At 66.2% G+C, this 21,217-nt stretch overlaps 2 protein-coding genes across 7 annotated transcripts; one reads left to right on the top strand and one right to left on the bottom strand.

The window, feature by feature from the left end:
• The first annotated feature begins 1,054 nt into the window (after window positions 1-1,054).
• On the top strand, window positions 1,055-13,365 carry MAN2C1 (mannosidase alpha class 2C member 1). 3 transcript variants are annotated; one of them, XM_072746056.1, is made up of 26 exons: window positions 1,055-1,701; window positions 1,897-2,022; window positions 2,672-2,795; window positions 4,144-4,214; window positions 5,474-5,651; window positions 5,958-6,147; window positions 7,399-7,505; window positions 7,689-7,799; window positions 8,158-8,250; window positions 8,386-8,502; window positions 8,704-8,799; window positions 8,909-9,054; window positions 9,390-9,513; window positions 9,766-9,887; window positions 9,991-10,076; window positions 10,207-10,362; window positions 10,519-10,629; window positions 10,727-10,868; window positions 11,117-11,221; window positions 11,302-11,458; window positions 11,547-11,690; window positions 12,008-12,117; window positions 12,208-12,287; window positions 12,390-12,538; window positions 12,657-12,766; window positions 12,848-13,062. In XM_072746056.1, exons 1-26 carry the CDS (start codon window positions 1,070-1,072, stop codon window positions 12,993-12,995), a joined length of 3,735 nt encoding a protein of 1,244 aa, XP_072602157.1. In that variant the 5' UTR covers window positions 1,055-1,069; the 3' UTR covers window positions 12,996-13,062. The 3 variants fall into 3 exon arrangements, with proteins under 3 accessions (XP_072602157.1, XP_072602156.1, XP_072602155.1); XM_072746055.1 differs by having other exon boundaries at window positions 10,532-10,629; window positions 10,774-10,868; XM_072746054.1 differs by lacking the exon at window positions 12,657-12,766 and having other exon boundaries at window positions 10,532-10,629; window positions 10,774-10,868; window positions 12,848-13,365.
• Window positions 13,366-13,486: 121 nt separating this feature from the next.
• On the bottom strand, window positions 13,487-18,181 carry NEIL1 (nei like DNA glycosylase 1). 4 transcript variants are annotated; one of them, XM_025986399.2, is made up of 10 exons: window positions 18,041-18,181; window positions 17,277-17,726; window positions 15,615-15,734; window positions 15,460-15,523; window positions 15,193-15,292; window positions 14,809-14,936; window positions 14,476-14,503; window positions 14,238-14,299; window positions 13,939-14,104; window positions 13,487-13,787 (listed from the first exon to the last, which is right to left on the bottom strand). In XM_025986399.2, exons 2-10 carry the CDS (start codon window positions 17,708-17,710, stop codon window positions 13,720-13,722), a joined length of 1,170 nt encoding a protein of 389 aa, XP_025842184.1. In that variant the 5' UTR covers window positions 17,711-17,726; window positions 18,041-18,181; the 3' UTR covers window positions 13,487-13,719. The 4 variants fall into 4 exon arrangements, with proteins under 4 accessions (XP_025842184.1, XP_025842236.1, XP_072602161.1 ...); XM_025986451.2 differs by lacking the exon at window positions 14,476-14,503; XM_072746060.1 differs by lacking the exons at window positions 17,277-17,726; window positions 18,041-18,181 and adding an exon at window positions 16,370-17,149.
• Between the last annotated feature and the right edge of the window lie 3,036 nt (window positions 18,182-21,217).

Genomic DNA, 21,217 nt, shown 5'->3' on the forward strand with positions numbered 1-21,217 from the left:
TACCAAAGGGAGTTACTGTTGTAGTACTTTTGTGTAAAACTTGTCTTCCCCTTGCCCCAACTTTCTTTCTTTCTTTCGTTTTTTCCCCTTCTTTATTTTTTTTTCTTCTTCTTTTTTTTTTTTTTTTTTTTTTTTTTTGTAAATAAATAAAGCTTGGTTCTTACTTAAGGAATGAACTCTCAACCCAAGTCCCTTGTCCTCACCAGACTGACAACTATTGTGGAGTGGGGATTTGGGCTTCAGTTCCTTAATCCTCAGCACAAATGAATTTGCTTTAAATAGTTAACAGTTCATTGCATTTGTCCCAAGTCAAAATATTCCAAATTTCTAAAATAGAGTACTTCATTCTTTTAGTACATGTTTTCCCCCTTATTTCAACTGTTTGGAAGTATTTTCTATTTGGGTAGTTGTCCAGCTATTTAGTTTGCATTTTTTGTGTATTGTTTTTCTTATCCTTAATTGGAAATGGGGGTGAACCACTTAAATACCAAACCAGTATTTGAAAGAAATGTGTACAGGTGTGTGGTATAAATGGGGTTGGGAGAGAGATTTGCTACTGCAATATATTTTTAATTACGTAGGTTTAGAGCGGCAGACCAGACATTGAAACAGTGATGTAGGATTTTTGTCTTCAGCCTGGAGTCTCTGAACAGAGACCAACTGAACCCCTCCCAGTACTGTGATAGATTTATTCTCCATCAACCATTAACCCTCGTCTGTTGTAATCAACAGTGTTTTGTGTGGGTTTGGTTTCCTTAATCAAACCCCTACTACCACCACCACCACCAAAGACTACAAATTTGGGGGCTTCTGAACTTCAAAAACACGTGGTATAGACTTACCCAATCTTAGACTTTTTTGTTGCAGGGGGAACAGGAGAGTCTGAATAGGGGTGGTCCGGGATCCTTGGAGGAGGAGGTTGTAGGGGGAGGCTGGGCCAGTGCCTGACTTGGAGACACAGCAATACATTACGGGGAAAGATGTTGCGGCTCTTCCAGCAGCAGCTCACCCCCCCCCCCCCCCCGCGCTCACTCAAGGTCAAGCCGACTTGGAATCCTGGGGGAAGGTGATGGGGTCCGGCGGGGGCCGCCCCAGCTGCCGGCGCTCCTGGGGTCACGTGCAGACCACCCGCCTGCAGGTCGGGAGAAACCCGGCCCGCCAGGACCGCCCGAAGAGGGGCCCGCCCTGGGGGGTATCCCAGCCCCGGGCTCGGGGCGCAGCGGCCCATCAGCCGGGCCTGCGGGGGCCTCCCGTTCGCGCTCTGCGCTCCGCCCGCTTTCCCTGCGATCTGCGCCGGAAATGTGAACTTGTCCGTGTTTCCACTAAAATAGCAGGGCTGAGGAGTGAATTTCTTGGTCACGGTCTCCGGCCCCGCAGCGCTTGGAGGCCCGCGGGGCGGCGCAGCCAGGCGAGGGGCCGCGGGGAGGGCGCGCCTGGGGGCCTCTGGCCTCGCCGCGCCGCCCCGCGGGCCGGTGCTCCCGGCAAAGCCGTCCGGGCGGGGGGCCGGGCGCCGCCGGAACCTTGGGGCCCCGGCCGTGCGCTGCGCCGGCCGCCGCGGGGCCGCGCCTTCCGGGGGGCGCGGGCGGCGGCGGCGGCGAGGGCGATGGCGGCCCCGGCCCTGAAGCACTGGCGCGCCACGCTGGAGCGCGTGGAGAAGTTCGTGTCGCCGCGCTACTTCGCCGACTGTAACCTCCGCGGCAGGTGGGGCCCGCGGGGAGGCCCGGGGGGCGGAGGGCGGGGGGCGGGGGGGCGGGGGGAGGGGAGGGGCGGGGAGGCCGGGGGGCGGGGGGAGGGGAGGGGCGGGGAGGCCCGGGGGCGGGGCGGGGGGCGCGGTCCGGGACGACCTGCAGCGCGCGCCGCGGCCCCTCCCTCCCTCCGTCCGTCCGTCCCGCACAGGCTCCTCGGGGACACCTGCCCGCTGGCCGCGCTGTCCAGCTTCCTGACGCCCGACAGGCTGCCCTACCCGGAGGCCGTGCGCCAGCACTTCCGCCCCGCGCAGGTCGGCGACAGCTTCGGACCCACGTGCGTGACGGGGCGGGGGGGCGGGGTCCGCGGGCCGCCTCCCCCCCCCCCCCCCCGCAGACACCCGGCTGGGGGCGGGGACGGGGGCTAACTCCCCGCCGCCGCCTCCCCCCTCCTCCCCCCCTCCTCCTCCCCCTCCTCCTCTCCCCCACCTCCCCCCCTCCTCTCCCCCTCCTCCTCTCCCCCACCTCCCCCCCTCCTCTCCCCCTCCTCCTCTCCCCCTCCTCCCCCCTCCTCCTCTCTCCTCCTCCCCTTTTTCCCTCCCCCCTCCCCCTCTCCTCCCCCTCCTCCTTCTCCCGCTCCCCCCTCTTCCTCCCCCTCCTCCTCCCCCTCCTCCCCTCCTCCCCCTTCCCCTCCTCCTCCTCTTCCCACTCCCCCCCTCCTCATCCTCCCCCCCTCCTCATCCTCCCCCCACCTGGTGCACCTAGACACCCCTCCATCAGACACGCAGGACGGAGATCAGACCCCTGACACCTCTGCCTTCCCGTCACCCTTCTGCCCACCATGTCGCTCTGTTCTTGCCAGTCCGAACTGCATACCTGGTGATGCTGCTGCAGATGCTTGGTCCCCGCTGACCCTCAATCCAAGGGAGTGTGGCGGAAAGGCAGAGCTACCACCCCTTAGGTCCACCACGATGGCTGTCTTGCAGATGGTGGACCTGTTGGTTTCGGGTAGAGCTGACCATCCCAGAGGCATGGGTGGGTCAGGAAGTTCACCTTCTCTGGGAAAGTGATGGAGAAGGCCTGGTGTGGCAAGACGGACAGCCTGTCCAAGTGAGTAGCCGTAGCCCAGGGACAGGTGTTGCTGCATGCCAGCCCAGGCCTGTGAAGAAGCCACAGTGCAGTGGCTCTGCCTGCAGGCTATCAGGATTTCGAGACTGGGGAGGTTGCCACTTGGGCCCTCATGTAGTAGGTCCCTCTCATATTGGGAAGCTGAACGGATGGCTAGGGGCCCTAACACAATCAGTGCTAAACCAGCGCTGCCACTGACTGGCCACTTGCCCATTCTGGCCTGAAAATACTTGCTAATCGGGTACAATGATAAGAGATACAGCAGATCCATCTATTAATCCTCTCCTTGGTGCCAGGTGCCAGACTACTGGCTTTGCAGACCATATCACTTTTTATTTTTAGTTGATTTTTGGTTTTTTTTTTTTTTAGAGGCGGGAGGGGCTGAGGGAGAGGAAGAGAATCGCAAGCAGACTCCCAGCCCAGCGCTGAGCCCCACAGGGGCTCCACTCACAGCCCTAAGCTCATGAGTCGGACACTGAACCCACTGAGCCACTCAGGCACCTCTATTCTTAGTTTTTAATAAACCAGTTTTTAATACATGTAGCATAGACTTACGGAGGGAAACTTTCAAACAGTTCCGGATGATATGAGGTAAAAGCTTAAGTCCTCTTCCCCTGAAGTAATTAATCTCTCCGTCACAGCTTCTCCAGTTCCTCAGACAGAACAACTATTAAGTGTCTCCTTTATGCATTCAGCCACACCAGGTTTAATCTCTATAATCATATGTGGTGGGTCTTTATCCCCATTTACAGATAAGGAAACTGAGATACATAGAGGTCAGTTCACTTGCTCCACTTCCATTCTAATTAGACTAACTTCCCATCTCAGGTGAGGACTGTTGTTCTTTTTGTATAGAAAGATAGCAAACCCTTCCCTCTCTCTCTGTCTCCTTCCACTAGCTCAGCTGAAGTCTCCTGAGTGCCAGGCCTATGAGTCTCTTGGCCAGGCCCTATACTAAGCACTGGGGATATGGCAAAGAATGAGGCAACCCTGCATCTGACTTCATATAGTTCCCCTTCAGATACTCATTCAGCGGTACAGAGGCCCAGAAGCCATACCCAGACCTCCTGCTACCTCCCTGAGACCCTTCCCATGAGAACAGCGGCTTTTCTGCTGGCAAACAGGTGCCATTTGGTGATCATGGCACTCTGGCTGCCATCGGAGTTGGGCACTGGCCACCAGGGGTCCGGGATTTGTCAATCTTGGCCTTTCTTAGGAGAGAGGAGCCATGGCTGTGGCCTAGGCAGAGAGGCCTGACTTTGCTCGGCTTCTGTTTCACCTGAACTGTCCAAAAGCCTCAGGGCCTCTCTTTCACTCCACTCCTCACCAGGGTTTGACCAAAGAGGGGGAGAAGACCAGCTATGTCCTGACTGACAAGCTAGAGGAAGGAGACCCCCGGAGGTGAGTGAGTCCCTGTGCCCTGCTTGACCCCCTGTGGGGGCGGGAGGGCCCCAGTGAGTGAGCAGGAGCTGAGGCCCTCAGTGACCCAGCAACGGCCACCTCCAACACAGGCTTCCTCTGATCTCACAATCTGTTTTTAAAGAGTAGGGTTTTTTTCCCCTTACTAGAAAGATACTGTCTGCCTTCTTGTGGCCAATACAGGAAAGCACAAAGAAGTTAATGACTCCCATTATCCCACCACTGAGAACCTAGAGATGACCATTATTAATAGTTCAGCATTCGCCTCAGAAACCCATTTAGGAATAGTTCTTCCTTAAGGTTGTATTTCTTTGACACTTTGTATCCTGGTTTTTTCTTGTCACATATCATAACATGGACATTTTATGCCACCATTCAAAACTCAGACAGAGGGGCACCTGGGGGGCTGGCTCAGTGGTTGGGTGTCTCCTTCAGCTCAGGTTGTGACCCCAGGGTCCCGGGATTGAGTCCGGTGTCAGGCTCCCTGCATGGAGCCTGCTTCTCCCTCTGCCTGTGTCTTTGCCTCTCTCTCTCTCTCTCTCTCTCTCTCCCCCCCCCCCGTGTCATAAATAAATAAATAAAATCTTTAAAAACAAAACAAAATAAAAAACAAAGCTCAGACATCATATTATTGTTTTTTCTAATATTTGTTGAGTGCTGTATCTGATGCTTCCAGATATCGGCCCTGCGAGTAGTGTAGTCCTTGACACGGGGGACTCACAGATACTTACATAATTGCAAAACCAGGGGGCCTCTGAAAGCAATACCCGGAGCTCGATATGGGAAAGCTGTCCCAGACTTGGGAGAGGGGTGGGAGGAGGGTAGGGTGGGCCTCTCCAAGGAAGTCCCCGTTGCTCTCTGAAGTCTGGGTGGAACACGGCACAGGCTACCGCGCCGCTTCAAAGAATGGCCCACCCTCTTGGCCACTGGGTCTTTGCCCTCAAAGACTGGACCTGGGGATCCAAACACGTTTTTAATAAGTGAAGATGGTTCTGTAAAAACAGTTGTGGAAATGGAAATAAAAGCCTGAACAGCAGCTTAGTTCACACAGTTCCCAGCTTGGTTATGAGGCAGAAGGCTCATCAGCAGGACAGGACCCTCTCACCCAGTCAGCCTGACATGTGGGATCTTCTGGGTGGTGGATCCTGGGGGGTCGGCGGATGCCTCCGTGGTCCTCCCGCCCCGAGCCCTCAGGGTCTTGTCCGGGCCCTCAGCCTGAGGCTGCCTCCCCACCTTTGTAGCCTGACCCTCTATGTGGAAGTAGCCTGTAATGGGCTCCTGGGGGCCGGGAAGGAATCCATGATCGCAGCCCCTGACCCAGAGAAGATGTTCCAGGTGAGCCGGGCTGAGCTGGCCGTGTTCTACCGGGACGTCCACAGTCTCCTGGTGGATCTGGAGTTGCTGCTGGGCATAGCCAAGGTACTGGATATCCCTGCCCCACCAGCTCACTCTAGAGCCCTTCCTGGCCCCTGGGGGCAGGCCGTTCCTTGGATCGGGCAGTTGAGAATCTGAGAATCCAGAACAGGGAGGCGGCTCCTGCCTGCCTGAGTACTGAAGGGCTTCCTATGCAAAGGGGAGGAGGGAGACTTAGGGGGACCCAGGAGGAGCAACAGGTGGGAGGTTGGGAGGAGCTCTGCTGAGACCTGTTGACAGACCAGCTGGAGCCTGATTCTGGAGACCCCCGCTGGCCCCAGACGGGGACTAAGGGGCAGAACCCTGCTGCAGGGCCTTGGGGAGGACAACCAGCGCAGCTTCCAGGCCCTGTACACAGCCAACCAGATGGTGAACGTGTGTGACCCTGCCCAGCCCGAGACCTTCCGCGTGGCCCAGGCCCTGGCATCCCGGTTCTTCGGCCAACGCGGAGGAGAAAGTCAGCACACCATCCATGCTGTGGGGCACTGCCACATTGATACAGGTAGGGCTGCAGCTGGCCGGGCTGGGGGGGCGAGGCGGGAGTGCCCCTGAAGTCCTGGCCCTGCCCTGGAAGCACTATCTCATCCCCAGCAAGCCCTTGCCCCACCTTGGACCTCAGTTCCCCCATTTGTAAAATGGGGCAAGGGAACTGAACTGCGGGCTTTGCTAGGTGTGGCTGCATTTATTTCTTTCAACAAAATCTGATGCCCCGTGTGGCCCTTGCTGGGTACTGGGAGGTAAGATTATAGAGACCAATGACTGTAAAATAAGCACTTAGCCTGATGGGTCAGGAGGACTCCAGACAGGCTTCGTGGAGGAGGTGACCTCTGAACCGAGTGAGAACGAGGGAGAGTTTGACAAGTATCTCCACGTCCTCAGAGAGGAGTGATGTAGAAGTCATGGAGATGGGGCTACAGCACAGGGGCTAGTTTCCAGGGCAGGGGTACCAGGAGTTCAGCTTTGAACTTGAGGAGTTTGCAGCATCTGTGAGGTTTATGGGAAATCTGCATTTTTAAAAAGATTTTTAATTTTATTTTATAATTTGAAAGAGAAGGAAACATGACCAGGGGTAGGGGCAGAGGCAGAGGGAGAACAGACTCCTCACTGAGCAGGAAGCCCGAGGCAGGGCCCCATCCCATAACCTGGGACCATGACCTAGACATTTAACCCACTGAGCCACCCAGGCGCCTTGGGAAACCTGCATTTCTACCAAGCTCTCGAGGTGCGAGTTCTGACACAGCCAACCTCTCTGAACCGTAGAACAAGGGTTTTCTGTGCTGTGTCGAGGTCCGCAGTGGACTGTGGCAGTTCCGCGCCAGTAAGGGAGGAACCAGGGCCTAGCGGTCAGGATGGCTGGCCCGGGCACACCCATGTGGGGACGGTGTGCGCCCTCTTCTGGGATATCCATCAGTGTGCTAACCCCTGCCACCTTTTGTAGGATCCTTTCGGGAGTGAGTGTCTCAGCCTCAGGGTGAGGCTATTCCAGAGCCTGGGCCTCCATGTTCTGACCTTTAAACTGACCGCCTCCTTTGCCCACCCCCTACTCCCATCTTGCAGGAGTGTCTTGAAGTGAAAGCTCAGGAGGGATGCCAAAGGGCCTTGCTGGGAAAGGGGCCCGGGTTGGGGGAGGATAGCCCTCTGGAGGCCTAGGCCGGGCCCGGCAGGGTGCTGGGGGGCAGAGGTGAGGCTGGAGATCTGTGGGGAGCTGGGAACCCTGCTGCCGTCCTTCCACCTCCTCCCCCCCTCCCACCAGCCTGGCTTTGGCCCTTCAAAGAGACTGTGCGAAAATGTGCCCGGAGCTGGACGACAGCTGTGCAGCTCATGGAGCGAAACCCGGACTTCGTCTTTGCCTGCTCCCAGGTCAGAGCGCAGCCGTGCGGGGCACCTGGCCCCCGAGGGGTCTGAGGCTGAGGTCCTGAGGGCTTGTCTCACACCTGAGGAGGAGGACTCTTCCCCACCTCAGCTGCCCAGTGCTCCGGATGCTCGGGCTTGGGTGGGGTCCTTGTCACCCCCAACCCAGCATGGGCCCCACTTGCCCCACAGGCACAGCAGCTCGAGTGGGTGAAGAGCCACTACCCTGGCCTGCATGCCCGGCTCCAGGAGTTTGCCTGCCGAGGGCAGTTTGTGCCTGTAGGGGGCACCTGGGTGGAGATGGTAAGTGCAGTGTGTACCCCTCGGTTGTGGCCGCCCGTCCTTGGCTTTGCCAGCAGGTGGCTTTCCGCAGGCCCTTCATACCCTCCCTGAGGCAGCACTGTTAGTTCCTGGAATCCCAGGGCCCAGGACCCAGGGGGACAGAGGGTCTCAAGCATGGTGGCAGGGAAGCCCGCCTGGGAACCCCCTCCAGCAGGTGGACTGCTGGGCCCGCAGCAGAGAGCCAGACGTCCCTGGGCACAGGCCATAAACCTGTGAGAGCCCCGGGTGTGCTGAGCGGGCTGGGCCTGGCCCCAGCTCCGGCTCCTGGCCATTCCCCACCTATGTGATGTGCGCTGCCTGCGTCTTTACTCACTGCCAGGATGGGAACCTTCCCAGCGGAGAGGCCATGGTGAGACAGTTCCTACAGGGCCAGAACTTCTTCCTGCAGGAGTTTGGGAAAATGTGCTCGGAGGTAGGCCGGGAGGTGCCGCTGCCGCCGGCGGGTGGGACTGAAGCATGGCATGAGCCGTGAGAGGCCGACGCCTGGGGCTGCTTCACCAAGAGCCCCAGGCCTGGGCTCCGTGTCCCAGAGGCCTCCTCCCCACAGTTCTGGCTCCCAGACACGTTTGGCTACTCGGCACAGCTCCCCCAGATCATGCGTGGCTGTGGCATCACGCGCTTCCTATCCCAAAAACTGAGCTGGAGCTTGGTGAACTCCTTTCCGGTGAGCAGACTGCGGGGGGCCTGGGTCCCCGCCTGGCCTGGTCATGTCTCCCCTGGCTTACAAAGGGTCCTGGGCTGGCCACCCAACCCCCACCCGAGGGGCTGTGCCTTCCCCACGAGCATGCAACAGGCAGGGCAGGTCCGGAGTGCCCAGCCCGGCCTCGGCCCTGACTCTGGCCCTCACCTGTCCCTCTGCCCGCAGCACCATACTTTTTTCTGGGAGGGGCTAGATGGCTCCCGCGTGCTGGCCCACTTCCCACCTGGTGACTCCTATGGGATGCAGGGCAATGTGGAGGAGGTGAGGGGGCACCCCGGCGGGCGCTGGCGGGGGTGGGGGGAACGGCAGGCTGGAGAGGGCTGGGTGTCCTGTCCTGGGCTGACCCGTGTTGCCTTGTGCCCGCCTCCAGGTGCTGAAGACCATGGTCAAAAACCGGGACAAGGGGCGGACCAACCACAGTGCCTTCCTCTTCGGCTTCGGGGACGGGGGCGGTGGCCCCACACAGACCATGGTGGACCGGCTGAAACGGCTGCACAATACAGACGGGCTTCCCAGGTCCGGCCTGGCCCCCCAGCAGCCTCAGCGCTCACCTTGCCCTTGCCCACAGCCCCGCTTTCCACTCAGACGTTGGGCCCCTCCTCCCCGGACCTTGTCCAGCTCCCACCCTGCGCGCAGGGCCGGGGAAGAGCTGCAGTGGGAGGGAGCTTAACTACCACCCCCAGAAGTCTCCTGGTGTGTCTGGAACTGGCTCCATGTGGACAGGGGGCATTGGGGGGGGCAGGAGGGCCTCCTGTCTGTCAGGGCCAGATCTCTTGTCCCCTCTGACATGGTGGGAGGGTGAGCCACGTGGCACCACAAGGCCTGGCAACCCAGGCTGTGGGCTCCCTCAGGGTGCAGCTGTCTTCTCCGGGGCGACTCTTCTCTGCCCTGGAGGGCGACTCAGGCCAGCTGTGCACGTGGGTCGGGGAGCTCTTCCTGGAGCTGCACCAAGGCACCTACACCACCCATGCGCAGGTCAGGAGCTGCTCCCCAAGCCCAGTCCCAGCAGCAGCAGGCCCCCGGGGAGGAGTAGCGGGGCCAGGTGGGCCAGGGGCCCAGGAGGCGGGCGGAATATCCCTGAGGAAAGCGGCCACGGGACGAGGGGAGAAGCGTGGGGCCAGGCCAGCCAGGAGAGGCTTTATGCTGGCAGCCCCAGGGAACTGCAGGGCTCTGAGCACCTGAGGGCTTTGGAAGGCGCCCTGGGACAGATGCCCTCACCCTGCCCAGATCAAGAAGGGGAACCGGGAGTGTGAGCGGATCCTGCACGACGTGGAGCTGCTCAGCAGCCTGGCCTTGGCCCGCGGTGCCCAGTTCCTGTACCCGGCTGCCCAGCTGCGGGACCTGTGGAGGTCAGCCCGGCTTCGGCCTGCCGCCACCCTGATCTCCCCCGACACCTCTGTGGCTGCCCTCCTGGCTTCCCCGCATTCCCATCCCTGCGCTTGGCTCCTGCAGGCTCCTGCTCCTCAACCAGTTCCATGATGTGGTGACCGGAAGCTGCATCCAGCTGGTAGCAGAGGAAGCCATGTGCCACTACGAGGGTGAGGCCGATGACGTTCCCGCTGCTGTCCCTGTCCCCGACGCTCAGGGCGGAGCCCAGAGTGTCCTGTGGGATCCTCAGGGGTCATCCCAAACCTACCACCTGCCCCTGACCAGCCAGCCTGTCCTCAGATATCCGTTCCCGTGGCAACACACTGCTCAGTGCCGCAGCTGCAGCCCTGTGCATGGGGGAACCAGGGCCCGAAGGCCTCCTCATCGTCAACACGCTGCCTTGGGAGCGCACCGAAGTGTTGGCCCTGCCCCGCTCTGGTGGGGCCCACAGCCTAGGTGGGAGCCGGGGGAAGGCTGTGGCTGCTGCAGGAGGGTGGGGGTACCACCCCGGGGTCCCCCCACGAGAGGGGAGGGGGCAGGAGGAGCCACGTGCCCCACCCAGCCCTCAAGCTGGGCCCTCCAGAGGTCAGGAAGGGCTGCACTGATGCCCAGGCATCATGCCCAGCCCTGGTGACAGTGCCCAGCATGGGCTATGCTCCTGCTCCTGCCCCCACCTCACTGCAGCCCGTGCAGCCCCAGCAGCCTGTATTCGTGGTGCAAGAGGTGAGTACGGCCACCTGGGCCATCCCTAACACGTGAGGGTTCTGAGCTCCCCAGGCGGAGCAAGCCGTGAGGGTGGGTGGGACACGGGTGCTCTCAGCTGTGGGAAGACCATGCAGACTCAGCTGCAGGACCTCTCCCACCAAGACTGACGGTTCTGTGACTCTGGACAACGGCATCATCCGAGTGAGGCTGGACCCAACTGGTTGCCTGACGTCCCTGGTGCTGGTGGCCTCCGGCAGGTGCTGACTCCTCACTGCCCTCTTCTGCCTGGCAGGTGGCTCCCAGACCCCATTCCCTCTGTCCCCAGGCCACAGCACTGCCAGAGCAGCCCTCGGCGGCTCTGGACCCACACTGGTCAGGGCAGGCTGGGCCAAGGACCCTGGTACTACTCTCCTGGGGCCTACTTTCCTGGCCCCTGCCCCACCTCAGGCAGCTGGAGAGACCACGGTCATAAAGTTCTGAAGCACCAGTCTCTGCGTCCTTCCAGGGAGGCCATTGCTGAGGGCGCCGTGGGGAACCAGTTTGTGCTGTTTGATGATGTCCCTCTATACTGGGACGCGTGGGATGTCATGGACTATCATCTGGAGACACGGTAAGGTGTGGACAGGACCAGGGTGGAGTGGCCCCTGCCCCTGCCTGCCCTGGCTCAGCCCCGCCACCCCACACCCTCAGGAAGCCCGTGCTGGGCCAGGCGGGGACCTTGGCGGTGGGTGCCGAGGGCGGCATGCGGGGCAGTGCCTGGTTCCTGCTGCAGATCAGCCCCAACAGCCGGCTCAGCCAGGAGGTCGTGCTGGACGTCGGCTGCCCCTATGTCCGCTTCCACACCGAGGTAGCAGAGGGCCAGGTGGCGGGCTCCCCGGGGGGTGCAGCTGGCGAGGAAGGATCGCCCGGCCTGCGTGTCTGTCCTTCTGCCCCAGGTGCACTGGCACGAGGCTCACAAGTTCCTGAAGGTGGAGTTCCCTGCGCGGGTGCGGAGCCCCCAGGCCACCTATGAGGTCCAGTTTGGGCACCTGCAGCGGCCCACCCACCACAACACCTCTTGGGACTGGGCTCGATTTGAGGTCTGACTTGGAGTGCGGGGTGCGGGATCCTGCCTGGTGGAGAGGAGACTAGCGCAGCGTGGTCAGGAGGGTGGGAATCCATGTTTGCTGGGCCTGTGTTAGGTGCTCTGTTCAGTCTGACACCCGTGCCCATGGGTGGGGTGACCCCTTTGACAGAGGAGGACCTGAGGCCTAGACAGGTGGGATGGAGTGCCCAGGCTCCTGCGGTGGGAACCGAGCCCCTGTGGGGTCCCAGAGCTGGCCCTCACTGTAGCGACAGGCGCCCTGGGCACGGGGAGGCCGCGGGGCCACCGAGCGGGGCCTGGGTCTGCCTCCAGGTGTGGGCGCACCGCTGGATGGACCTGTCGGAGCACGGCTTCGGGCTGGCGCTGCTCAACGACTGCAAGTACGGGGCCTCGGTCAGAGGCAGCGTCCTCAGCCTCTCACTGTGAGTGGGGCCCGCGGGGGCGGCGGGGCGGGGCGCGGCGGGGCGCAGGTCTTGGGGGCTTGCGGCCCATGCGCGCCCTCCGCACCGCAGCTTGCGGGCACCTAAAGCCCCCGACGCCTCCGCCGACATGGGCCGCCACGAGTTCACCTACGCGCTGATGCCCCACAAGGGTGAGCGAGGGGCCCGGGAGCCCTCCCGCCCTCCCCCGCCCTCCCCTCGAGCCTCCTCTCCGCAGCGCACCCACGCCCCCCCACCCCCCACCGCGCTTCCAGGCTCCCTCCAGGACGCAGGCGTCATCCGCGCCGCCTACAGCCTCAACTTCCCGCTCCTGGCGCTGCCCGCCCCGGGCCCCGCGCCCGCCGCCGCCTGGAGCGCCTTCTCCCTGTCGTCGCCCGCGGTCGTGCTGGAGACTGTGAAACAGGCAAGGGGCGGGGTGGGGCGGGGTGGGGCGGGGCCCGCGGCGGGGTGGGCGGGGCCAGCGTCGGGGTCCGCCCACCGGCCGGCCCCGCCCACCGGCCGCCCCACCCCCTTCCCCGCAGGCGGAGAGCAGCCCGCAGGGCCGCACGCTGGTGCTCCGGCTGTACGAGGCCCACGGCAGCCACGTGGACTGCTGGCTGCACACGTCGCTGCCGGTTCAGGAGGCGGTCCTGTGCGTGGGGGCCCGCGGGGGTGGGAGCCCCGCCCTGCCCTTGCGGGGCCCTCATGCCGCCACCTCGCCTCTGTTCTGCAGCTGCGACCTACTGGAGCGGCGCGACCCTGCTGGCCACCTGCCCCTTCGGGACGCCAGTCTGAAGCTCACCTTTTCTCCCTTCCAAGTGCGGTCCCTGCTGCTGGTGCTGGGGGCCCCCCGCACCGAGACCCTGCCCCTGGGGTTGTGAGCGTGGAGGGCTTTGGGGGTTCCTGGCTCCTGCCTCCCCTCCTGAACAATAAACCCGTGACTCAGGAGCCCCGCCATAGTAGTGCCTGCGCACTCCCCCAGGGCCTGTCCTCAGGGGGCAGGGGGGTAGGGCACGATCAGAGCTTAGCGTGTGCAGGGTCTGGGTTGCAGACACCCCCCCACCCGCACCCCCAGAGATTGGGGATATCGGTGACCACAAGCTGGCTGAGAGGAGGCCCAGATGGGGGGGTCCCTGGCCTCCCAACAGTTGAGCAGTGACTGGTGGCCATGCTGGGAACTCTGGACTGGAAAGGCTGTGGGCACTCGCTGCCTGGGCCGGGGTGTTTACACCACCTCTGAGGCGGTACCGTCCTCCGAGAGCTGGCCTCAGGGACTGGGATGGTCTACCCCAGTGGCTCTCTGGTCTCCAAGGCTAAGCAGCAGGTGCTCCCAGCTTGGCCTTTCCAGACCTTCTGCAGCCAGCCCAAGAAGTGCCACCAAGAAATTCAAGTTTATTCATTTATAAAAAAATCACAGCATCTTTTGCACGGGCTTAAAAAATGGAGAAGGTGGGGGTACACTCAAAAACATCATAGCAGGGCAGGGAAGAGCTACATGGCCAGGGGCCCCCGGCCCCCAACAGCTAGGGCCTGCTTGCAGCCAGCTACCAGGGTCCCAGGGCTCCACAGGGGCAGGAGGTGGACGCCAGCGGGGAGGCCCTCCTGCTAAGAGGCTGACATCCCCTCCTCCAAGGACGGGGTGTCGGCCTTGATCCTTTGGGGTCTTCGGTGGCCTGGGAGGAGGACAGGTGGGACAGCAGCTCAGACCAGGCGGAGGACTGCTCCTGCGGCCTCCCCGCCCCCACCTCTGTGCCTCCCTGCCCCCACCTCTGTGCGCGGGCCACCCCCTTCTCTCCCCAGGGGAGCCTGCTGAGGAAGGCCCACCCAAGGCTGCTGGTTGCCTCCTCCTCCTCCCCTTCACGGGGGCCGGGGGCACTTCTGGGTCCTGCTGGAGGCTGGTCCCCTCCGGCTGCTGGGCTGTACCTTGCTCAGGAGGGCCTCTCCGTGCCCCACGTGACCTGGAACGGGCCACGCTTGGAAGGAGAGGGTCCTGAGTAGAGGAGACACAGGTCCCCAAGGGGCTCAGTGGGCAGTCCAGAGGTGGGTTAGGGCCCACGGTTGCCCCTCACGGTCAAGGGAAGGCGGGGAGGGTGCGGGGAGGAGGTAGGAGCAGGGAGCCATACCTCCGTCCTGTGCTCCGGCCCCTGCTGCGCTCCCTTGGATTTCTTCTTGCAGGACTTTCCTCCTGTAGGACACAGACACTGGGGTTGGAGGGTCCTGTGGCCTCAGCCCCCTCTGCAGACTCCCACTATGGGGTGACTCCCGGGGGTGGAGCAGGGACTGGGATGGAGAAGGGTGATGTAGCTCCTGCAAGCAACTAGTCCTTCCTGCTCTCTGAGCTTATCGCATTAGGGGTCTTACCTTTGGGTGCCAGGGGCCCAGGATCCCCCTAAAATGGAATGAGAATTCAGGAAGCAACCTGGTTGGGGCAGGGGCAGTTTTCCTGGGGGGTGGGGTGGGGCAGAGCTCACACCTGTCCTTCCAGTCAGCTCCCTCTGGCCGCCCGTTCTCTCCAGGGGCTGCGCTACCGAGGAGGAGGGGCCTACGTGGGGCAGGCCTGGGCCACCAGGCACAGTGTGACCCTTGGGGGCCTCGACAGACCCTGGACGTCACCTGGGAGACCCCAGCTCTCCTGCCCCCCCCCACTAGCTTCCTGGGTCTCCATTTGCCTATAGGTGAGATGAGGCCCCAAACCTGGAACCAGATGGTCCGGCCACGCCCGTCCCGCAGAGAGCTCATGCCTGGCACGCCGTAGCACCGCAGCCATGCTCGAAAGGCAGCAAAGTCCTCCTCTCCACTCTCCGGCCCGTACCCTTTGCCCCCTATGGGACAGAGGGACCAGGCCAAAGTCGGAGGGTGGACCCCGGCTGCGAGGAGGGGGAGCCTGGCCGACCTGGCCCAGACCTCAGCCCCATAGCTGATGGGCTGAGTCAGGGGCCAAGGCTCCCCTCGTCCAGGCGCCCTTGGGCTGTGGCTCCCGGCTCCAGCCGGCGCAGGCAGGGCAGCAGCTGCCGGCCACCCAACGGCCACCGACCTGCTGAAGCAGGGGTGGCTAGCCCCCGGGGCTACGGGCCTCACCCAGCTGGACCACTTCCTTGGGCACCGAGTGACACAGTTCCAGCAGGTCCGGGCTCTGCAGCTTAGCCCTGATCTTCTGGCTCAGGGTCTGCTCCGGGCTCTGGAGGAGGGGCAGAGGCAGCTGGGCTGGGGGGGGGGGGGACTGGGGGACCCACCATCAGCCCCCCACGGAGTGGACACAGGGCAATGGGTCCGAAGCCCAGAGGGGCCTGCATGAGCCACACTGGAGACCACAGCCCACTGGGCCCTGCGTGCCCGCGCCCTCACCGGCCTGCGCTGCCGCAGCGTCTCCAGCACCGTGCGGGCCTTCTCGAACGGGGGTATCCCCAGGCTGCAGTGGGCGGAGAGGGGACCAGCTAAGCAGCAGGCACTTAGGCACGCCGCCGCCTCCCCCCCCCAGGGCCTGGGGGCGGCCTGCTGACCGGTGCAGGATCTCCGCCCGGAGGTAGTTGCCGATGCCATTGAAGAACCTCTGGTCCAGGAGGGCCTCGCAGATGGGCTGCTCAAAGGCCTTGTCCGCCAGGTTTCGTAACACATTCTCCCTGGAGGGACACAGCCGGGGGCTGCTGCGGGTGCGCGGGCCTGGGAGCAAGGGGAAGGAGCGTGGCGCCCCCGCCCCACCTCAGGGCCGCTCTGGCAGCGGGATCCACGCCCCGGCCCAGGGGAGCACCAGCACGAGATTCGAACTGGTTACAGAGGTGAGGCTGCCAGCGAGCAGCAGCGTGTTCCAGGAAACGCCCAGTCGTAGACCCTGCGCGACCGGCACCAAAGGCCGCAGGGCCGCCCCGGAGCGGGGCCCAGGGCACGGGGTGCAGCCCCTGGGCCTCGAGGGGTAGGGCGGGGCGTCGGGCCCTGCCGGGCGCCTTCTCTCAGGACGTTGAGGACCTGCAGGGAAGCTAGTAGCGGCTCTGAGCAGGGCTGCGGTGACAAATCCTGGCTCCGGCGCCTGCAGGGGTCACAGATCACTCCCCACCCACGACAGGAAGCGCATCTAGTTTCTTTGTGGGAGGGGATCGCGGCGGGGCCGGCTCAGCAGCAGGGGCCAGAAGCCCAGAATTTGGGGGACAGAAGAGTGCGACAGGAGCCTCGGCGGCCGGCCGCGAGGGGAACAGAGCCCCGGTGCTCCCCAGCTTAGAGGACAAGAGGGCAGCCCGAGGGCTCGTCACGTGAGACAAACCTCAGGACGTGGCCAGGGCATGACTCCAGGAGAGAGGATGGGAGGAATCCGGGACTACGGATGCTTCCCTGTGGTGCGCTCGCAGAGCCTGGCAAGGCGGGCAGGAGCCCAGTGGCCTCCGTCGTGCTCAAGAAGCCGGAGCCACCGGAACCGGCGGCAGGTGTGGGGACAGAGGCAAAGCCCGGCAGCGCTGGGTAGGGCGGGCCTGCCGGGCCCACGCAGGCCTCCGAGGGGGCTCGTTGCCCACGGTGCTCCCCCTCTAAAGCTTTGCAGGGCTGGCTCCTGCTCCTCGGCCACCGGTGTTGCCCAGAGCGCTCACCCCCCGGCCCCCCCCCCCCCCGCCACTCTCTACCTTTGGCTTTTCCTTCAGGCATGTGTCTACTTGAGTCCATCTACTTAGTTTCCTCCTTCCCTGCCCTCTCTGCACTTCAGCCGGCGGCAGCAGGGTCCCCGTCCATCCCGGTCACTGCTGCCCCCCAGCACCCGGAAGAGGGCTTGGCCCGACACAAACCCCTACACGCTCCCCCTTTAGCGGAGGGGAAGGGGCTGGCACCTGCCCTCCTCAGTGACCGCATCCTGTCCCAGGTGGGGCTGCTTCCCCTCGCAGAGACCAGGGGACTGTCACGGACCGGGGCGGGCAGAGGGTGGGAGACCACAAGCCCGCTCAGAAGCCGCAGCAGCCCCCTGCGCTGCCTTCAGCCTTCCTGCTCTGCGTCCGCCCTCCTAGGCTGTGGCAGCCCCACTGAGCGCCCTGGACTCGCTGCCGGTCTCGTCTTCCCCACACCCGTTAGCTCAGGGAGCGGTCCCCAGAGTCACACGAAGGGGCTGAGTGGGGGGCAGAGCCGTCCGGGACCGCGCGTGTGCTCCTGGCACCTGGCGCCGCGCCCCCCGCGCCCCCCGCGCGCACCTGAACCGCTCGTACTCCAGCAAGACGCAGGGCCCGCGGCCTGGCTGCCACTCGCCCCCGAGGTGCCAGCGGCCGAAGCGGCGGGCGTCCACGAAGCAGAGCGCGAGCCGCGGGCCCGGCGGCGCCGTGTAGAAGCGCAGGTGCGCGTGGGCGGGCAGCGCGTCCCCGGGCGCCAGGCGGAAGGAGCCGGTCATGCCGAATCGGAAGACCAGGGCCAGCGGCTCCCGCGCGGGCCGGGCCCCGGGCAGGGGGCGCAGCGCCAGGCGCAGCTCCTTGCCGCGCGCCGAGGCCGAGATGCGGTAGGCGCTGCTCTCGAAGGGCACCGCGGGGCCGCGGCTGCAGCGCGACGTCTCCACGGCGCCGCCGAACACCAGGCCCGCGCACGCCGCGTTCACAAAGCGGCTGGCCAGGTGCAGCTCGGGGCCCTCGGGCATCCTGGGCGCAGGCCGCCTGCGGGCAGCACCGGGCCGCCGTCAGCTGGCACCGCACCTCACAGAAGGAGCCGCGCGGGCAGGGGGTGCGCCGGGCGCGGGGAGCCCAGGCCGGGAGGGGTCCCCCTTGCTTAACCCGAGCCCGCGGCGTTCAGTACAGCCCGGGGCGTTCCGGGGCCACACGGCCCCGCAGTCACCCGCCCCCCGCCCCCCCCCCCGGCGAGCTCCAGGGCTCCGGGCTGCACTCCCAGCGCCCGCCTGCGGCCGATCCACAGCAGGGCCCCAACCCTCGACCCCGGGAGGACCCGCGAGGACCCCGCCGCCGCCACCCACCGTCAGAGCCGAGCGAGGACGCGGACGGGGACGAGGGAGACGCGTCCAGGCGCACCTCGCGGGGAGCCGCAGGCCTCGGTCCTGGGGGCGCAGGGAGGGCCCAGGTCAGCGCCCAGGCCACGGGAAGCCCCTCCGGCGAGCGGGACAGTCGGCCGCTCTCCTCCGGGACCTGCCCAGGTCAAGGCCAGGTTGGGGGGGGGGGGGGTTCCCGAGGGAGGCACCGAGCCAGGGAGGGCAGGCCCCGCACCCCTGTCCCCTCCTGGCTCAGAGCCCCAAAGTGTTCGATCCTCTGGGACAAGGTGCGTTCCTCTCCTCTCCCAGCCCCGCGGCCCGTCCTCCGCCAGCCCGGCGCGCCCCCCCCAGCCCCGCTGCACCCCGGGCCCCCACCTGCTCCCCGCCTCGTCCTCCGCCAGCCCGGCGCGCCCCCCCCAGCCCCGCTGCACCCCGGGCCCCCACCTGCTCCCCGCCTCGTCCTCCGCCAGCCCGGGGCGCCCCCCCCAGCCCCGCTGCACCCCGGGCCCCCACCTGCTCCCCGCCTCGTCCTCCGCCAGCCCGGGGCGCCCCCCCCCAGCCCCGCTGCACCCCGGGCCCCCACCTGCTCCCCGCCTCGTCCTCCGCCAGCCCGGGGCGCCCCCCCCAGCCCCGCTGCACCCCGGGCCCCCACCTGCTCCCGCCCGGTCCTCCGCCAGCCCGGGGCGCCCCCCCCCAGCCCCGCTGCACCCCGGGCCCCCACCTGCTTCCGCCCGGTCCTCCGCCAGCCCGGGGCGCCCCCCCCCAGCCCCGCTGCACCCCGGGCCCCCACCTGCTCCCCGCCCCGTCCTCCGCCAGCCCGGGGCGCCCTCCCCCAGCCCCACTGCACCCCCGGCCCGCACCTCCTCCCCGCCCCGGGGTCCGGGCTCTGAACCCCGGGCGGGTTCCCGGGGGCCCCGCCGCGCCGAAGAGCACGCCGGGAGCCGAGGTCGCCGCGCGGGGCCCACCGGGAAGTGTAGTTTCTGGGCGGGGCGGGCGCCCGGGAGCGGGAAAGGACGCGGGGCAGGCACCCCGCCGGGCGGTGGCCCAGGAACCCGGCTTCCCGCTGCCCGGCGCCCGCGGGGGTCAGGTCTGAGGTTCGGATGGCGGCCGTGCAGTGGCGGGGCAAGGCTCCGGCCGGTCCCCGACAGGACAGGGTGGGCGCCCCGCCCGGACGCGGCGGCAAGGTCCCCAGGGCGCCCAGGCCGAGGCACCTGCAGCTGCAGGCCCTGGGGACCCGGCGCGGCCCCCGACGGTCCAGGCAGTCAGACGTGACACGTCAACAGAAGCGCCGTCACCGCCTGCCGGCGACACCCCCTGCGGGAGCAGAGCCCACCGCAGCCGGCCCGCTGGGGCCCCCCACCCGGGCTAGGGCCTCGCAGGGGCAGCAGGTGGAGCGGCTGCAGGACAGCCCGCAGTCGACCCCGCAGCCCAGCCCCGCAGCCTGGCCCGCAGCCACCCCGCAGCCCAGCCCGCAGCCATCCCGCAGCCACCCGGCAGCCCAGCCCGCAGCCACCCTGCAGCCCAGCCCCGCAGCCACCCTGCAGCCCAGCCCGCAGCCAGCCCGCAGCCCAGCCCCGCAGTCCAGCCCCGCAGTCCAGCCGGCAGCCCAGCCCGCAGCCCAACCCCGCAGCCCAGCCCGCAGCCACCCCTGCAGCCCAGCCCTGCAGCCCAGCCCTGCAGCCCAGCCCCGCAGCCCAGCCCTCAGCCACCCCGCAGCCCAGCCCGCAGCCCAGCCCCGCAGCCCAACCCCGCAGCCCAGCCCGCAGCCCAGCCCCGCAGCCACCCCGCAGCCCAGCCCCGCAGCCACCCCGCAGCCCAGCCCCGCAGCCCAGCCCCGCAGCCCAGCCCCGCAGCCCAGCCCGCAGCCCAACCCCGCAGCCCAGCCCCGCAGCCCAGCCCGCAGCCCAGCCCGCAGCCCAGCCCCGCAGCCCAGCCCGCAGCCCAGCCCCGCAGCCACCCCGCAGCCCAGCCCCGCAGCCACCCCGCAGCCCAGCCCCGCAGCCCAGCCCGCAGCCCAGCCCCGCAGCCCAGCCCGCAGCCCAGCCCCGCAGCCCAGCCCCGCAGCCCAGCCCGCAGCCCAGCCCCGCAGCCCAGCCCCGCAGCCCAGCCCGCAGCCCAACCCCGCAGCCCAGCCCGCAGCCACCCTGCAGCCCAGCCCCGCAGCCAGCCTGCAGCCCAGCCCCGCAGCCCAGCCCCGCAGCCCAGCCGGCAGCCCAGCCCGCAGCCCAACCCCGCAGCCCAGCCCGCAGCCACCCCGCAGCCCAGCCCTGCAGCCCAGCCCCGCAGCCCAGCCCCGCAGCCCAGCCCTCAGCCACCCCGCAGCCCAGCCCGCAGCCCAGCCCGCAGCCCAGCCCCGCAGCCACCCCGCAGCCCAGCCCCGCAGCCACCCCGCAGCCCAGCCCCGCAGCCCAGCCCGCAGCCCAGCCCCGCAGCCCAACCCGCAGCCCAGCCCGCAGCCCAGCCCCGCAGCCCAGCCCCGCAGCCACCCCGCAGCCCAGCCCCGCAGCCACCCCGCAGCCCAGCCCCGCAGCCCAGCCCGCAGCCCAGCCCCGCAGCCCAGCCCGCAGCCCAGCCCCGCAGCCCAGCCCCGCAGCCCAGCCCGCAGCCCAGCCCGCAGCCCAACCCCGCAGCCCAGCCCCGCAGCCCAGCCCGCAGCCCAGCCCGCAGCCACCCTGCAGCCCAGCCTGCAGCCCAGCCCCGCAGCCCAGCCCCGCAGTCCAGCCGGCAGCCCAGCCCGCAGCTCAACCCCGCAGCCCAGCCCGCAGCCACCCCGCAGCCCAGCCCTGCAGCCCAGCCCCGCAGCCCAGCCCCGCAGCCCAGCCCTCAGCCACCCCGCAGCCCAGCCCGCAGCCCAGCCCCGCAGCCCAACCCCGCAGCCCAGCCCCGCAGCCCAGCCCCGCAGCCCAGCCCCGCAGCCCAGCCCGCAGCCCAGCCCCGCAGCCCAGACCCGCAGCCCAGCCCCGCAGCCCAGCCCGCAGCCCAGCCCGCAGCCCAGCCCCGCAGCCCAGCCCCGCAGCCCAGCCCGCAGCCTAGCCCGCAGCCCAACCCCGCAGCCCAACCCCGCAGCCCAGCCCTCAGCCACCCCGCAGCCCAGCCTGCAGCCCAGCCTGCGTCTGCCCGCCGCTAGGTGAGCACCGGGCCGTTCCCACCACATACACCCCCCAC

This window comes from Vulpes vulpes, unplaced genomic scaffold (assembly GCF_048418805.1).
Source record: "Vulpes vulpes isolate BD-2025 unplaced genomic scaffold, VulVul3 u000000678, whole genome shotgun sequence".
In the NCBI taxonomy this organism is placed as follows: Eukaryota; Metazoa; Chordata; class Mammalia; order Carnivora; family Canidae; genus Vulpes; species Vulpes vulpes.

What these genes read in the sequence shown, in the direction of transcription:
- NEIL1 (XM_025986399.2), bottom strand. Translation starts at nt 17,710, where the DNA reads ATGCCCGAGGGCCCCGAGCTGCACCTGGCCAGCCGCTTTGTGAACGCG. An exon ending in CGCTGCGGCAGCGCAGGCCG is followed by an intron (nt 15,293 to 15,459) that starts GTGAGGGCGCGG and finishes CCCCTCCTCCAG; the next exon opens with AGCCCGGAGCAGACCCTGAG. An exon ending in GGCCGGAGCACAGGACGGAG is followed by an intron (nt 14,105 to 14,237) that starts GTATGGCTCCCT and finishes TCCTCTACTCAG; the next exon opens with GACCCTCTCCTTCCAAGCGT.
- MAN2C1 (XM_072746054.1), top strand. Translation starts at nt 1,070, where the DNA reads ATGGGGTCCGGCGGGGGCCGCCCCAGCTGCCGGCGCTCCTGGGGTCAC. An exon ending in GGGGCACCTGGGTGGAGATG is followed by an intron (nt 7,800 to 8,157) that starts GTAAGTGCAGTG and finishes ACTCACTGCCAG; the next exon opens with GATGGGAACCTTCCCAGCGG. An exon ending in AATACAGACGGGCTTCCCAG is followed by an intron (nt 9,055 to 9,389) that starts GTCCGGCCTGGC and finishes GGGCTCCCTCAG; the next exon opens with GGTGCAGCTGTCTTCTCCGG.